This window comes from Tribolium castaneum, chromosome 2 (genome assembly GCF_031307605.1).
Source record: "Tribolium castaneum strain GA2 chromosome 2, icTriCast1.1, whole genome shotgun sequence".
Taxonomy (NCBI): Eukaryota; Metazoa; Arthropoda; class Insecta; order Coleoptera; family Tenebrionidae; genus Tribolium; species Tribolium castaneum.
In genome coordinates, this window is record NC_087395.1 from 21,777,120 (window position 1) to 21,795,145 (window position 18,026).

The 18,026-nt window shown below is 32.4% G+C and overlaps 2 protein-coding genes across 3 annotated transcripts; one reads left to right on the forward strand and one right to left on the reverse strand.

Moving 5' to 3' along the window:
* Positions 1-507: 507 nt before the first annotated feature.
* Positions 508-8,138, forward strand: Gpb5 (Glycoprotein hormone beta 5). Of its 2 annotated transcripts, XM_008199771.3 has the most exons (3): positions 508-623; positions 3,934-4,186; positions 7,517-8,138. In XM_008199771.3, exons 2-3 carry the CDS (start codon positions 3,968-3,970, stop codon positions 7,763-7,765), a joined length of 468 nt encoding a protein of 155 aa, XP_008197993.1. In that variant the 5' UTR covers positions 508-623; positions 3,934-3,967; the 3' UTR covers positions 7,766-8,138. The 2 variants fall into 2 exon arrangements, with proteins under 2 accessions (XP_008197993.1, NP_001280517.1); NM_001293588.1 differs by lacking the exon at positions 508-623 and having other exon boundaries at positions 3,968-4,186; positions 7,517-7,765.
* A 7,973-nt stretch (positions 8,139-16,111) lies between these two features.
* On the reverse strand, positions 16,112-16,594 carry Gpa2 (Glycoprotein hormone alpha 2). Its single transcript, NM_001170773.1, has 2 exons — positions 16,426-16,594; positions 16,112-16,371 (listed from the first exon to the last, which is right to left on the reverse strand). Exons 1-2 carry the CDS (start codon positions 16,532-16,534, stop codon positions 16,112-16,114), a joined length of 369 nt encoding a protein of 122 aa, NP_001164244.1. The 5' UTR covers positions 16,535-16,594.
* Positions 16,595-18,026: the final 1,432 nt, after the last annotated feature.

The window sequence follows — 18,026 nt, forward strand, 5'->3', positions numbered from 1 at the left end:
GACGTGCCCCCAAAACTAAATAAAAATATCAAAAACTGCAGAATAATTAATTCACTTTAATAAAACGTTTGATGTTTCAACAAAACCCGCCGTTTACAATTCTTTCAAGTTTCATTATTTACGACGCAAACCTTTGTTTTATAATTACGAATCCATTTTTCCAATGTGTTGCAGAGCGTCCTACACCTCATTAAAAGTTAAAGGCTTAACATTAAAGGGTAGGTTAAATTTCACGATGGCATAAGATCTGAGTATTGATCACCCGGAACGAAAATTCGCACCGGGTTTACCAATTTCATTTCCAACAAAGTAGCATTTTGCAGAACCGGTCAACCATCGTCACCGAATCCAAACTTGCTAATTCCCAATTACCGATGCATCTTGGCGAAGTTTTAACAAGTCCGTACTGTTACCACCCACTGGCAAGACCAAAACTTACGTCAAACACTATTTTTAATTTTCGTTGTAAAAGAAAAGCAATCATTTTTCGCACCTGTGGGGCGCTTGCGCCCTCAAAACACGCCCTCCCGTGTATAATGAGCGCGGTACACAACTTTTATTAATCAGAAAGTTGTCTCACTGTCACCCTTAGAAGAACCCACCTCTTTTACCGGAAACAACAGGTGAGTTCGACGTGATTTTTGCTTGCACTCCCCGCCCCAGCCCTTCACAATGACTCAAATTTAAATAACTCGTTGTTGTTTTTGGCAGAATTAACGGCCGTCTCAAATAATAATAATAATGAGATTAGGGTGACCACAGGGAGCGAGCCATTAATTTTACCGCTAATAAAACATGAACAGGATACGCTACTTTGCTGAAAAAACATCGTCTCTTGAGTTTGTTTAAAGATATTCACGCGTGGTGGCTTTTAATTTCCACGAGTGTTTCGGCCCTTGAAAAAATAGTGAAATAAATTATCTCAGGAGCAAAGTGGTTGTTAAGTTGCAAAACCCGAACGTTATCTAAATAATTCACAACACCTTTCTGGTTTTAAATATGAATGCTAAACCATACAAAATCACCACTAGCAAAACTTAAGAAAACACGGCCAAAGTCAATATTTACGCAACATTTTCATAAAGTTGTTTCAAAATAATTAATGTCGAGATTAAGATAAAATTATTTCAACCGCCGGCTTCATAACGCCTACTATCACATTCTACAAATGCGTTTTTGATACAAAAACAATCGATTTCCACCAGCGTGATTTGTTTACTTTTAATAATAACTATCCCGAAACCGCAATTGTTATTAAAATCCAATATTTTTGGCACGGCTCCAATCAAATACAATTAAGCGTGTTTGATTTTTCCGAAATTCAAACAAACTGGGTGTTACTTTTATTGACAGATTTGTTGATTCACTAATTTGATTACGTTAGTTTTTGAGAGTTTTGTGCACGTTCTTGCTACAAATTATCGAAATACAAAGTGGTGCCCAGGGGCCTGTCACATACATCACCGCTTTGCTTTACTGTACCTCACCAAGATGTATTTTTACAGAAGAAAATTAAAATTAATTCTGTGATAACGCCTTTGTGGCTGCAATTTATTTTTCGGTTTGATAACGTACTCATTGTAGGTGGAGTTTAAAAAATGAGAGATAAATCTGGGTTTGTTTGACATTAAAAGATAATCGCTGTTACAACAATTAGGTTACGGCTTAATTCCACTCCTTGTCCTACACATTTTAATTACCTAATTATTTAAAATTCAGCCCAACCGAGTGTAAAAAAATTCGCTTAATTACTGCAGAAATGATGACACCTTGTCTCCAGATGCGAATTCTTAGTGTCTCCAATATCAGTCGTGAGAATGAAATCGATTCATAAATGTGACACTTGTGTTACTTTCCAGACATTTCTCTGAATTTTTGGTAAAATGAAAAACTTATTTGCCCCAGAGGGTGACATACTGCGCTGCAGCCGCAACAGTACATCGCATGTAAATTTATTTACGCGAAATCGACCATGGATTTGTAAATTAGAATTTTTTTTATTTGTAAAATCTGAGTTTTTTGAAACAGATGTCTTTTATACAAAAATTTATGTAACTATTGTTTAAAAAATATTTTTAAATGATGCTTGTTAGAGAAAAAATCTATCATCGGCAAGGATTCCAAAAAGAAGTTTATGTTATTATGTTAAATATGTTTCTATTGGTAAAAAAAATATTTAGAACCTATTTTTCGAGTGTTCAATTGATCCCTGTAAAATATTTAACAGTGAAAATTGGTATTAATCACTAATTAGAGCAATAAATAATAATAAACTCAATGAATGAAGGACTAAATTTTTATTCGTTAAATATACATAAACTCATTTTCTCTTAATAACCCAGTAATATTCTAGGAACAGTTATCCAGCATAAAATTATTTCAAGACAGAAAAAAGACAAAAAGAATAAATAAAGTCACAAAAAATATAGAAATGCTCTTTTATTATCCTGACACAAAAATTACATACTTCACTTTATATAACAAATAAGTAACAAAATTTGTAGGTTTTTGTGATATGTTTTACAAATTTTAGTAGTTTTTTCTAAATGACATTAATCAAATTAGCAATCTGTGTATAATTTTATGAAAAAATATTTAAAAAAAATTAGATAAAATAGGATAAAAATTAGAATAAAATTTGTTAGATTGTATTTCGTCTCTGTTTAAGTTAAAATTAAATAAAAATTATAAATCTTCAAAAAACTGGCAATTTTTTACAGTTTCCAGTTGTCTTCCAAAATCTTTGGGTTTCTCTTATTATTTTTACTAATTTTTAGTTGCCTGCCACCTCTTGTTATTAAAAAATATTTTACTGATCAAATTTTGAGAACCAAACTCCCGACAAGTTTTTCGTAAGTTAAACCGTTGATAAAAATTTGGCGCCGCAAACTTTTCGTAGAAAATTTAATTCTCTACAATTTTTTCCTTAGTCTTTATTGTATTTTCAACCGTATTTCCAGCGTTTGCAAAAATACAAAGGTTATTTCTGAATTTTTGTTAACATGCAACCAATAATACTAATTCCTTGCAGACTGGATCGGTAATCATTAAAAAATTTCATTAAATTTTATTAAATAGTTTGAACAGATTTTGATAAGTTAACTGAAAAAAAACAAACAACAAAAATAGGAAGTAGAAAAAATAGTATATTACACTCGTTTAATAAGACTTAATTGTGGCACTCCTTCGTCGTGCTCCAAAACAATTCGTGCCACAATAGAATGTCTTATAAAACTCGTATGATAATATACTATGCTGTCATCAAGTTTATTAAAATTTATAGGAGTCTTATTTTAGTCGGCTGCCACCACTTGTTATTAAAAAATATGTTACTGATCAAATTTTGAAAACCAAAGTAATTTATCTTCGAGATGTTTTTCATAAGAACAAGTTTCTTTTGCAATAAGCTTTGTAATATTACATTATTAGAAATAAGTAAATAAATTATTTAACTTGACAAAATCTCTCAAATTATTAACTCTAGCTCTGTGAAAATTTGTAGATAAGCTCCCCATTATGAATGTGCATCAATATTTCCTCGTCCCGCCTTAAAAATGAATGCAAAACACATCTCTACACTTATCCAATTTTCATATTTAAAGAGCTTCCAGTCATCGTCCTTTATTATTTTGGATCAGATTAGACTTTCAAATGAGCGCCGTATCAAAAAAATTGTAGTTGTGTTCTCTGGCTAAAAAAGCGCTCAAAAGAATACTAAATTCAAGTTTTAGTGTCTTGTGAAAGCTCGTAAATTGTTCCATGGTAGCAATTTGCAATGATTATAGAAAAATGCAACAATTGAGTGAACACTGCCGTGGGAGGCTTCTAGACAGGCTCCCCACTCAGTTAATTACATTTTTTCCGCAATTACCCCCGGGATTAGCCACTTATTAATTTTTGCGCAGATTTTGAGCAAAGTTCTTATCTTTCCAGAGCATTGTTAATACATCAAAGCTTAAGAAGGATAATGCTGGGGGTGCAAGTGTGGCTTTTCGTCGGTTTGAGCGCTTTAGTGCGTTGCCAGAGCATAATAGAGGCCGGCTTGGAGCCGCTGGACGCCTCCGGAACCATCGAATGCCACCGGAGGATGTACACGTACCGAGTGACACAAACGGACGACAACGGCAAACAATGTTGGGACACTCTTTCCGTTATGGCCTGTTGGGGGCGATGCGACTCGAATGAGGTATGAATTTATTCGCTGATTTATCGCCGGTTTAATTGGAGTTTGGTCTCCACATGCATAAATCTCGCTAATCCAGAAATGGACAACTCGAAGACGGATTAGAAAAAGGAGGCTTTGAGGGATAACCGAAAAACTAAATTTAGCGCTCGAGCGGTTTGCCCGAAATTTTCGCGTTATGACGCATAAACGCGATCGAATTGTTTAATTATTGTCGTGATTTAACGGCCACCGGTCCATTTGCGCTTTTTAACAACCCATTCCATCGCCCATAAAACGTAACATTTGGCGGGGATAATGCGGCCATTAATCGCGAAACATCGATAAATAGTTGCTTGTAGACGCGGCCGGTTTTCTTTTAATGAATGCATTTTTTAATTGTACAGTAATCCCAACACTGGGAGAATTGGAAAATCGTAATTACGGTGAAAATCCTTTAAGCGTTTGCAACGTTGTAAATGTGGGTCACAAAAGAACGACGCAACGGTGCGTGCTCTAGCAACACCCAAATTTTATCAATGAAAATTATAGAACCAAATGCAGGAGCGCGGTTTTTTCGGTGAGGAAATCTCATAATGCAATATATTACTCGGGTCGCATTGGGATAAATAAATAACGAGCTTTTAAAGAGTTGCATGAAAGTGCATTATCGAAAAAACTCTTATTAAATTTTACAACAGGAGCTATTTATACAGCAAAAAACGTCATTTCCTATAACGAGGTGAAATTTAAATTATACATACTTATAATGGTTGTCAGATAACAGCAGTCATACTTTACTAAAAATGAAATTTTGGATATTTTTGGCCCAAAATTAAAATTAATAAATATCACAGAAAACAATTATTTATTTATTTGATTTATTTATAAATCTTATAATTTTCACGGAAGTTCCACGCCGTGTAACAAAAAACAAATTTCAGTTGTAATAACACATTAATTTATTCAAAAACTCGGAGAAATATTGCTTACTTTTCGTTGTGCAGTTTTGTGACTAAACGTTCATTCTTTAACACAAATGCTGCGATCAATTATGTAAGTGTTAAAATTGAATCAAAAATAACGAAAAAACATTAATTATTAAAGAAAGGGAAAAAAAGTGAATATGATCATTTCTGAACATTTGGCGAGCTTTCAGGTTATTTTTGCCGAAACTATGTGAAAAAAACTTGCTAATAAAATGACAAAACTGTAAAATAGTGACTTAGGGTGGATTTTACAATAGTCGGATAACTTTGTCCTGGGCATACATTTTGAAATAGGATATTATCAAACGAGTTTTATAAGACGTTCTATTGTGGCACGAATGGTTTTGGAGCACGACGAAGGAGTGCCACAGTTAAGTTGTATAAAACGAGTGTAATATACTATTTTTTTTCCTTTTTATTTTGTTTTTGTTTTATTTAACTTATGAAAATCTGTTCACACTATTTCTTATTAATTTTGTTAATTATTCGAGCTTTGTCAATAAATAACTTGACACTGTTGAGATCACACTCAGCCCAGCACTGCCAATATAACTTCTAAAGGACTACTAAAAGGAGTCGCACAAAAGTTCTTGTAAAACTACTTTCAGTTTCACAATGAACAATTTGTAGAAAAAATACATTGTTGTATTTATATTTTATTATTATATGTTCTTATATTTTTTATTTATATATTTTATATTAATTTCTGACGATTGCAAAATCCACCTTTCGTCAAACTAAGTTAACAATTTTTCAGCTCAAAATTTACAAAAACGCTTGAAAACAGTACAATTTGCTCCATTTTCGAATAATATGATTAAACAATTGCATTTTGGATTGAAAAATGTGTTAATCTTTAGACCAAAAGTTGTGTTTCGTTCCGCTTTAACAACATTTTGCTAAAACTCAAAATCTTGTTTAATGAATGTCTCAAAAAAAAAAAACAGGAATATTTATAATTTTCGTTAAAATCGACGATTGTTTAAATTATTCTTGATAAACTTCCCTGAAAAAATGGTATTTTAGCTGAAAAACTTGCTCAAACCTTCGAAAAAAAAATAAAACCAATACCATTTTCAACCCAATTCGACAATTTTTCGACTTAGTTTTAACAAAATTTTGTAAAATAATTACGTCTAGATGAAAAACGTGATAATATATAAAACTGTAAACTGAAAAAATTATGATTTTAAGCCCAACTTAGCAAAGTATCTCAAAAAAGTGCGCTTTCATTTCAAAATGCCACTGAAACATTTGTGGATTTTTCGGTTTATCTATCACGAAATTTTTGGAAAAAGAAAAAATTATCTGACTACTCTTTTTCACTAAGTTTGACAATTTTAAAGTAATAATTCTTTAAAAAACTTTTTTAGAAAAATGGATAGCAAAACTAGCAAAACTAACACCATATTCGACTCTATGGGAATTTTCGGAGTTTTTGACAAAGTTTCGCAAAAAAATTCATTTTTTGATGATAACTGTGCTAATGAACCAAAAGAAACTTTATAACAAAAATAGTCGAGTCCTTTTAGTGTTTTTTGGCATAACAAAGACAAAATAAAAACAAAAATAAATACAAATACAATAAATACAAAAGATGATTTATGTTCGAGCTAACTGTATTTTTTTGTGTGTATTTTTTAACTGTGTATTTTTTGATCTACTTGTGATAAAATTTTGCTAAACAATGTATTAATTTCTGACAGAAAAGTATAAATGCTCGAGGAAGGCAAAATTTAGTGGCACTTTTGTTTTTTTAGCAACCTGCCTCTGATGAAAAAAAATTATACCATAATTTATTGATTTTTCGGCTTACTTTTGGAAACATCTTGTGCAATACATAATTTCTAAAATCCTCACTTTTGACAAAATTTTTTGTTTTTTAGTCCAGCTTAGCAAAATGTCAGAATAACACCGATAAGTTCTTAGTTTAATCGTTTCAAAAAAGCAAAAATTTATTAAAATACGTTGCCAGTTTATTAGTTTATGACATGATTTTAAAAACATAAATTAGGTACCACGCTCCTATTGCCCAAAAATTTACATATTATATAAATGGGTTAATTCTTTTGTTAACTTATTATTTTCAACTATTGAGTTTATATATTTTTGGCATAAATGAAATACCTACTGAGTATTATTGAGTAGTTCAGTCGCAATTTTATTGTTTATTGAATGTTGAATTTAATTAAATAAATTACGTAGGAGTTGAACATCCACGTACCCGTAATTTAGCATGTATTGTTTCTCGGTTTCGTTTAATGTAAAAATACGTCTTGTGCCTTGTGGCAAAACGAGATGACTTTGTCGCGAATGGTAATTTCGCTCTGAAACTTCGCAGTTTTGAAGTTTAACTCTTTTCTAGATATCAGATTGGAGATTCCCGTACAAAAAATCGAATCATCCCGTGTGCGTGCATTACGGCCGTAATCGCTCAGTCGTAACACTGCGCCATTGCGAAGAAGGCGCTAATCCTTCGGCTGCCAGATACGAGTATTTGGAAGCTGCAGGATGTAAATGCCAGCAGTGCTCTTCCTCAGACACCAGTTGTGAAGGTTTAAGATATAGACCGCAACGTTCTCATCCGGCTTCGCTTGGTTTCAGAATTAATTAACTTCAAAACGCTGTAATTAATATACAAGACGTCGAAAAAAACGCGAATTTACGACTTGTGTTTCAATTCCCTACAACATACAATTATTGTTCGTAATTTTTTTAGTTCGTTTCAATGACTGGATTGGCTGGGTCCAGGTTTAATTGTTTGACTGCTTGTATATTAACACATAGGTAGACACAATGAATAAATTACGATGAGTCTCTATTTTTGTAATGAGTTACATGAGAATACTATTTATTTATTTATCGCAAATCTGTCTATATGTACATTTCTCAGTGTTCAGACTTAGTCAGTATTATATTGTAAGTAAACGCTGTGTAACTATTTAAGTTTGAATCAATAAATCATTTGAAGTACTCTCGAGCATTAACTCTTTATATTATTTGTTCCCCTTTTTTACAATTGAAGGATTAAATGATGAAAGGAACACAAGGACGCCGCCAACACATTTTTAATAAATCTTGGGTAGTAAATTTAAATTTTATTGGGTCCATTTTATGCAAATCCTGGCCCGGTAAATTATTTTTAATGAAATTTATTTATTTACCAGCAATGAAAAATATGGAGCTATTTACACAGAAGTGAGCAGAATAAGTCTAAAAAATTTTAATTACCTAAAGCATAACGAAAAAAATAACATAGATAAAAAGCGAACACGAAACAATTTCGTTGTTTAATTAGCGATTTCACAATTTTTAATCAACAGAGAAGCAAAAAATACATTCATAGTAGTAATAACAGGTAAGTGTATTTCACTAATTAATTTTGGGAAAAATTGGGCTCTTAAAAGCTCTTTCTATCTTTTTTGCATGAATAATTCAGTGAAAAAAACTTACAAATGAAAGAAGAAATCTTCGATACAAACTATCACCATTTATATTAAAAAATTTCTAAGAAAATGAATCCATGACATACCTACAGAAGCAAATTTTTAAATATAAATATAAAAAATGAAGTGAACCTTGCTACAGAAATTAATAACCAATACGGGAAAAAATACTAAAACAATTCCATTAAGATGAAAAGTCCTAAAAATAGTATAAATTAAATTTAACTTAGCAAAAAAATTGCACTTAATTTGTAAGAATGCCAAAAAATGAATACATTACGTAAATTTCAATGGAATATTATTTTTGCTATGTAAATATCATTTTTCAATCTTTAAAAACTTGCTAACTGGGTTTTGATTAGGTATACATACAATTACCAGAACAAATAACTTTGTACAAATAACTAACTCATTTCTTATCCTAAAAGTATCCAATTTCATTAAAATTCTTTAAGAAAATAAATCTAAAAGTTGATCAAAACCTAATCATCAATCATAATATTTAAAATAATAATAAACTCGGAATTGTAAGCTCGGAACAACTAATCTAATCTAATTCCAGTTCCAAAAATACAGAAAGAATTGTAATTTTGAGAGTAATTTGTAATAATAATTCATCGTAATTGTTTTTATATTATACCTGGAATTTATCCAAATAAATGAGATTCCAATTAATTTTTTTTAATAATTCCAAAATATTTAAATGTCTACAAATTTGGAGAAATCAGAGAAAGTCTTGAGGAAATCACGGGGAATCGTTTTAAAAAAATCATGAGGAAATCATAGAAAATCTGGAGTACAAAATTTATAATTTATTCTATTCTTAGTAAATTTCTATTAAAAATTATTGGTTACAACTAACACACTTGCTTTAATAAATAAATAAATAAACGAGAAAAAAACACAAATGCCCAATTTTTTAAACTAATTGCCAAAATATCCTGGTTTGTTTTTTGATCAGTTTTAAAACAATACAATATGTCATAACGTCATAACTACCCATATCTAATGAGACAACGCACAAATAATTATTTATTGATAAAAATGCAATTACAGTAAAACCTCCCAACAACGGACACCGATGGGATATCTTAAATTGTCCGTTGTGGAGTGGTGTCCGCTAATGGGAGATGGAAATTTTAAGGTTTTGGTACGTTTCCACAAAAATGTCCGTTGTGAAGAGATATCCGTCATTCGGAGGTGTCTTAAAAGAGGTTTCACAGTATCGACATTTTTGACCAGAATAAAATGCTATATTAGCTAAGATTAATAAAATTATAAAATAATCATTGAATTAGGTAATATTTTTTTAAGCGCACAACCGTTAATTTTGTTAGAAAATGCGACTTTGGCGTTTTTATAGTTTTGGGACTAATAAAAGTGAGCACTAATGTGTTCAAGCTATTGCCATTTTTAGAGAAAATAAGGCGCTTTGAGTTATTCGTTTTGAAGCAAGGAGCCTGAACAATTTTCACTTTTTTTTCGTATCAATTTTTGAAAAACAATCATTTGAAGAAATACAGCTCTGAGTAAAGTTGGCCACTACTGCCAACATAATTGCAAAGTTGGAGCTACTTTGAGCAGAAACCAACTGCATGCGCAGTATAAAAATGCAGTAAATCCCTATTTCCATTTACCGAATGTGTTTGTGACAAGATACAAATGGAATACGTTTTAATAACCCAAACGGGAGAACCGGATGCATAATCCCAATTATTTTTGAAGCCCAAAGACCCTCCCAATTGCATTAAATCTCCAGAAGCAAATGAACTTAGTGCACTGAAACTAGTTAACGATTTAATGAAATAACGCAATGTCCCAGGCTTAAGATCGTTAGACTAATCACCTGTGTTTATCAAACAGAAAAGTTCCATTCGAAAAATACAACAATTTGATTAAGTGCGTTCCAAATAGGAAACTTTCGAGCACGCAGTTCGCGTGCATTTTTCCAAATTAATTAATGGAATAATGGCAGAAAAGAGAAGGGTGTGGTGTGACACTGGACACGTCTCTCGAGAAAACGCGACAATAGTTGTAAAACTATACGATCTATTTTCCAGCACTTAGCGATAGACAAAACTCCAATCTCGTCCCAGTTTATTTTATTTTTGAAAAAAATCAAATTCCAATTTAATTTTGAATAATAGCGGCGGCCCGACAATTAACCCAAATAACAGCCTCGCTGACGTCCCTGGGAATTGATTAAAAGCTGACCAAAATGTAGGTCCTTGATCCTGCGACGAGGGACTCTGTTCGCCCACACTTCAGCCGGCAATTAACCGTTCACCAGGTGTGATACACTTAGGAGCCGCTAATATATGCAGTCCCACGCCGCCAAGATTGTCAAGTAATACAGAAAGCTCTTCTCGATTACTCGCCTGCATCGAAAAACTCGTAAAATGGATCGTTTATTCGTGCTCACCACAACACGATATCACCGCCAATACCAACGTTTTAATGTCGCGCCCCCAACTATCCGCTCCCGAATAAAACATCAACAAAACGGTTGAGATTCTGATGAGGAAAGTTTCAAGCAAGGGTCCCTGATAGAGGTCACTTGCCAGGAAAACGCAAAGAAAATTAAAATGTAATTGGAAAAATTTATTGTCTATTTGGTTTGACAAATAATTAACTGTAGAAAATGACTTCGAAATTACATTAAATTTGATATATTTCTGAAGAAGAACGAAAAAACCAAAACCAAAAAATCTAACTTTGAACTACGGATATCCAAAGGTTAGGATGAGACGACGTACAAATGAAACGTTCCGTCTCGATAGTTCCGTTAATGTCGCCAGAGAGCGCAGTAAGTTTTCAGAGCAATGAATTTGAAAAACTGGCTGTATTTTAAAAAAGTTAACACATATAACAAATAGAAAAAAACAGGCCAATAAAGCATTCAATTTTTAACAGTAGGACATAAACATAATGCAAACATTTTATCGTAAACTATATTTTAAAAAATTTCAAACATGTACCATTTGTACTCTGCCCCATATTTTTCAAAACGCTGCGAATACGGTTCCTCATGCAAGAAAAATGTTAAGAGAAAAGTTGTAGAGAATTAAATTTCCTACAAAAAAGTCCGCGATACCGTGACTTTATCTGCAACCATTTAGGTTCCCAAGTCGTTCAAAGACACTCAAGCGACGGATTTGCGTGGTCAAGTATTGGGAAGTTAATTTATACCTAAACCGTTAAAGATAGAAATATGGAGTCGCAGACTTTTTTGTAGAAAATTTAATCCTCTACAACTTTGTCCCTTACACTTTTTTTGTATCTTCAACCGTATTCGCAGCGTTCGCAAAAATATATGGTAGAACGCAAATTAAGCGATAATTCTTTGCGCACCGTCGCATATTTATCAAAACGCCGGAAATACGGTTGAAGGTACAAAAAAAGTGTAGGAAACAAAGTTGTAGAGAATAAAATTTCCTACAAAAAAGTCCGCGACACCATATTTCTATCTTCTACAGTTTAAGTATAAATTAGCTTTCCGTTACTTGACCACAGGCAAAATGACACGAATCCGTCGCTTGAGCGCCTTTGAACGTTTTTAGGGCCTAAACCGTTGACGATAGAAATATGGTCACGCTGACTTTTTTAAAGAAAATGTAATTCTGTACAAATTTCTTCCTAACGTTTTTTTTTGCATCTTTAACCGTATTCGTAGCGTCTTGAAAAATACAGGACGAGGCACAAATATTAAATTTTAAATAATTTTTTTCCCATGTTTCTTGTGAAAATTTCAATCGTCAGATTTTCTCAGTCTATTAAGGGTGCAAAAATCAACATTTCTGCATTTTTTCCACACAATTAGTAAATTGGTTGGATTTAAAATAATTTAAAACGATTTAGTGCCGCGCTGGAAGCGCCCTCATTTTTACTCTGCCGTACTATTTTTTTGGGTACAGAAAATCCTGCGATTTTGTATCTCCTACGTTATAGTCCTCCGTAGTCGGTTCTTACAAATTTCTTGATTTCTTCAGGTTTTGATTTAATTTCGCTCTTTCAGAATGCTGTATTTATTGCACATTAAAATCCAACAACAAAGCAGTGGAAACACCCAAAATAAAGAATCATTTTGTGCAGGAAGTAAACCCGCGTTAAATTAGTAATTAATTAATATCAACATTCCGCGGAGCATTGTTTGCGATGAATAAATAAAACGCTTGTGGGATGCAATCAGCGAATGGCACAACAAGCAGTGTTAATAACAAATTGGCAAAAAGTTCAGCGAATGGTGTATTAGAAATGATTCTGTCAAATTGTGCCCCCATTTCGTTAACGTCTCTCTCGATCACCTGAATTTGTGTGGGAATTTCGTTAGGGATGCAATCACCGACAATTACACTGAGTAAACATGTAACTTGGGCAAATCGACGCGAAACTTTTAAATTTCCATTTTCACGATCGGAAAATATCGAGTGAGGAGTGTATAATAAGGCTCATACGTCTCTAAGGATTATGCATAAATTACCGTAACTTTATTAAGTAATTTAGCGAGTAATTGGTGCTTTTATACGAAAATGAAAGTGACATCCGATGGGAAAAACGTTTTTCTAGAACCACCAATAATTAATTGGATAGATTTGCAAGTGGAACGGAGCGAAATTTATACGAGTGCGACGGGGGAGAGGCTGAAATAAGGCACTCGGAGGAGAGAAGTGCATTTTGCGATGCATTTTTGATACTGAAATATTTGGAGTAAGCACGAGGGAGTCGTTTTAAGCGTTGTTCACACGCTAGGCTCGCCGTTGTTTCGTTATTTCGGGAATCAAAACAGGGGTAATTCCGCTAAGTCGTTATTTCAGCTTTTCGCATGGAAAGGTGTGTCAACAATAAATTTTATTCGCGTATTTTTAAACAAAGCTAATTTACTAAAATGGGGGCGTTTTAAAGGACTCACAAAATCATTTTTGCCGGTAGCCGGTCGTCAAATACCAAAAATAAACCAAATCAATTCGATAAACCCACTCAAAATTATTAATTTGGTTTGGGGGATCGGTGGGTGTAATATCTTGAGCTTGCACACGGATTTACAGGTGTTTTTTTTTGTGTAAAATAGCTTCAGGAAATGGGAAAATAAGTTCCGTAACTATTGAATTTATTGTTACTAGCTCATATTTTGCCAGCACCTTACCGTATTTTGTCCGTGTTTTAAACAAATCACATTGGAAGGGTCTTAAGAATAAAGTTTTTTGGATTTTTTTTGTTAGATGTTTTAATTATTTGATTTACAAAAATTGCAAAAATTATAAAATCAAAGTTTTGAATCAGCCCATACATTTTTCTAATGTTCTAATGTTCTGTTCTAATTTTCTGTTCAAGAAAAAAATTAATGCTCCAAAGTGTTTTCCTCAAATTTCTTAGTACTTTTCGTAAGTCGTATTAGGGCATTAAAAAAGAGTTGTAACTCAGTAATTGCTTGATAATTTTTAGTTAAAACTTCATAAACACTGTTGAAAACAGAAAAAATTTGTAAAGTTTAGATATTCCAGAAAAATGTGTGTTTGTACTTGATTTGTCTTCAAAAAATAGGTACACAAAAAATTTAAAATTCCAATCTTATTGAACCAGTTCATCCATTTTTTCCTATGGCTTTATTAGCGAGAAATATTTTTTGTACTTTATGTGACTGTTAAAAACAAACCTAATTTTTGTGTTGAAATTTTTTCGTTAAAATTTCGGTGCTAAAAAGAGGATACTTTGTAATATAAAGTAAAAAACACTTTTTTAACGGAAAGATCACTCTTACTACAAAGCCAGAAACAGGCATCTTGTAATTAATGAACTGTCGGTTTTATATTTCATTTCTTGCCTTCCTTATTTAATCTCCTCTAGCTGTATTAAGGCGTTAAAAATTAGAAGAAAAATAACTCATAAGCTGGGACACGTAGGTATTTTTTATTATAAACATTTTAATAAAATTTATTTCAGAATTAACGCAAACTTAAGAAAATATAAAGAAAATCAAAATTTCTGGAGCTAAAAAATCAGGTCACATGAAACACTTTTTACGTACCCAAAAATATTAATAACTCCACATTTAAAAAACAATGATAAAAATCTCTCCATGAATCTTCAAAAATTCTTTACTTTGGTTGTTTTGAAAATAATAGTAGATAATAATATTAACAAAAATTTAATTTTTTCCTCACAAAATTTTAGCTCCTGAACTAATTAATTACATAAACAGAATTATCAGACGACTTTATTAGTAGATAGTTATTAATAATTCGAGAGCGAAAACACAAGCTTAAAGTTCGAGGGCTGTCGTTATGCAACGAGCATATGCGAGTTGCATACTAGTACACCCGAGAACTCTAAGCGTTTTCGTATGAGTGTTGTTCAAAATTTTTTTTTGTTGGAACATTTTAATTTAAAACGTATTTTAAAATAGCGAAAAAATTAATTTAAAACACGTTGCTATGGAAAGCGTGTTTTAAAATAGTGAAAACAGGTTGCTAAAGGAAACGCGTTTTAAAATCGTGTTTATAATCTAGGATTCAGATATTAAAAAAAGACTGAAATTGTTACCAACAAAAAAACTATTTGAAAGTTAAAAATTAAAAAAAAATCGTTTTTGGCAAATCTAGTCAAAAAGTTTAGATAATATACTGGGCGATTCAAAGGTCTCGGACCATCTCTTAGGTCGTGATATTTAAAAATTCAAACAAAAAAATTGTTAGAGCCTTTTTTACGAGATTTAGCTCTTCAGGATGTTTTTGACACTTGATTTGTTACGTCATGGCACACTAAATAGATAATTATTTAAAAACTGGATTCACCAGTTTGTGTCTTATGGTGTTCAAGACATTTACCAAACGACAATAAATTAGATCCGACAAAATTGGAAACATAAAAGTAACAATTAAAAAATAAAATTAGGAATAAAAATTAAGTGGCTTTGGAAAACGAAAAATCCAACTGTTTTGAATCACCGCATGTATTTTTCGCTTTGCTTTATTCAAGAGAGATGTTTTTTAATCTCGTGTGTGATTGCCTTTAATTTTTGTGTTGAAATTGTTTAAAAAAAATCGGTCCCAAGTTATCGAATCAAGACCACTTTTCAGCACAAGGATCATCCTTCCCACGCACTCAAGCATGTTGTTTTTTAAATTACTAGAAAACTGTCGGCTTTATATTAAATTATTATGTAGATATTCTTAAAAAATCTTGAAGGTACTGAATAGAAACAATCGTAAAAAATAAATAAATTATTCATAAGAACCTTGGGATTATCGTTCAAAAATAATTATTATAGTTGTAAATACACCTCAAGTTAAAAAAATAAGAAAAAAATTAAATGTCTCAAACCGAAGAGATGACAAAACGTATTTTGCGAACCTTTCGCCGTTTCGTAAAGAAATGACACCTTGTAGAAAGTAACATTTAATGAAGTTAGTTTACAATTCAGTCAGTCAGTAGAATATTTACAATAATAGTCTATATTAAATGTACATGAACATTTACACGACTAAGTCTAGAAACACCATGAAGCCTCCATCCATCTAATCCTTCTTACAGTGATAACAAGAACAGCTAACGGCGGATTTAAAAGTTAGCGTTCGAACACCATCCACGCATAAAACCCGAGCTTCAACAGGTTCCGTCTCCATGATGTTACAACATTGTCCAACGGAAGTAACAGGTTGCGTCGGAGTGGCTTTAGGCCCTGACGGAACCGCCCAGCTTTCGCAAAACCCGCGGCAGGCGTTCGTCGTCATATGGAACTCCACGCATTCGGGAATACTAATCTTCCTAGTATGCCCTGAGACATTAAAATTAAAAGTTCATTAATTCCGGGCCCGCGTCCCAAACTTACCAACTTTGTGGCATCCGGGCTTCTGCCAGGCGTCGCGCGCGGTCACCGCCTTCACCATGAAGGCGTCCGAGAGCGACAGGAGCGTGAAGAGCAGCCAGCACGCCAGCATCCTGCAAAGAGTTTCGCACCCACCTGGTGGACCGGCGTCGATGCAACGGCGTCAGCGGCGAGACGTGGAATGAAGGGATGAAACGCCGTTGTAATGCTTTCTATCTTGCTTCTACCCCCACTATTTCAACACTACATACACCCCCGTAATGATGACGTACTTCTTCGAAGAATGAATAAAATATTTGTGACAATTATTTCGTGTTTTTTAAAGCGTTCATCCAAGGATGAATCGCTCGCTGTCCCGGAAACTAAATGATCCGTGAGGGATTATATGGCGCAAAAGGATTTTTGCATATGGATGCTACCAACACCCACGCTTGTCAAATCATTTTCAGGTGTAATTCAAATTAAAATTGTGTTATTAAAATTGGGAAATTTACGTAGTGTTCAAGAAGAAATACCGCCCTAGAATTAATGGTTTTACAGTTACAGATCGCTTTCTTACTGCGATTTAAATATTAAATTTTAATAAATTTTATAGTAATAATAATAATAATAATAATAATAATAATAATAATAATAATAATAATAGATAAATAAATCTATTACGATTAGAAAAATATTCTTGAAAAACTTAAAAATCAATATATAAAAAAGTTAGAAATACCTATTTATAGTGAAACCTCCCTTAATCGACACCTTCCGAATAACGGACACCTCTTTACAGCGGACATTTTTGTAGGAACGTATCAAAGCCTTTATTAAAATTTCCACCTCCCGTTAGTGGACACCTCTCTACAACGGACAATTTAAGATTCCCCATCGGTGTCCGTTGTTGAGAGGTTTTACTGTATCAGTATTTAGCAAATCCAAGTTCTACAAACCTGAATTTATTTCTTACATGTTGTTAATTTTGTTGCTAATTTATGCAAGGTTTTTTTAAGTTTGCTAAGATTGCCCAAAAAATTCAATCGAAAAAGTTATTATTCTGATTGTTTTTTTATTTTGCCCGAAGTTTTGTTCAAACTGGAGCCAAAAACGACGTTAAATTTGTATTTTTAGAGTGTTAAGATAAACACCCAAAAATTTTGGTGTTTTCAAACTAAATTCTAAAATTTTATTTGAAGTTTCGCTTAAATAGACCAAAAAATCAGCAAATAATTATATTATTTTTGTCTTTTTCAAACGTTTTTCAATCATTTATTTATTTAATTATTTTACAAACATATCGCAAATGAGAAGATTAGGCCAAATATGTTTTATCTTTGGTTAGGTGTTATAATATAATTCTGAAAAAATCAAAAAATAATGTAACTGTTGCCATAATTTGGTGATTTTTAATTTGTATCAGCAAAGTGTCGGTTAAAAACTAAAAATTTAGCTTAATAAACCGTGGACAAAAGACAAATTTTACATCATTTTTGGCTAATTTGATAAATTTTTGGCCTGGTTTTACCAAAATAGTTTAACTTCGAATAGAATTTAGTGATTTTTCAAACTATATTCATTATTATTTGTAAACTACAGCAGAAACTCTACAAGTTATAGAA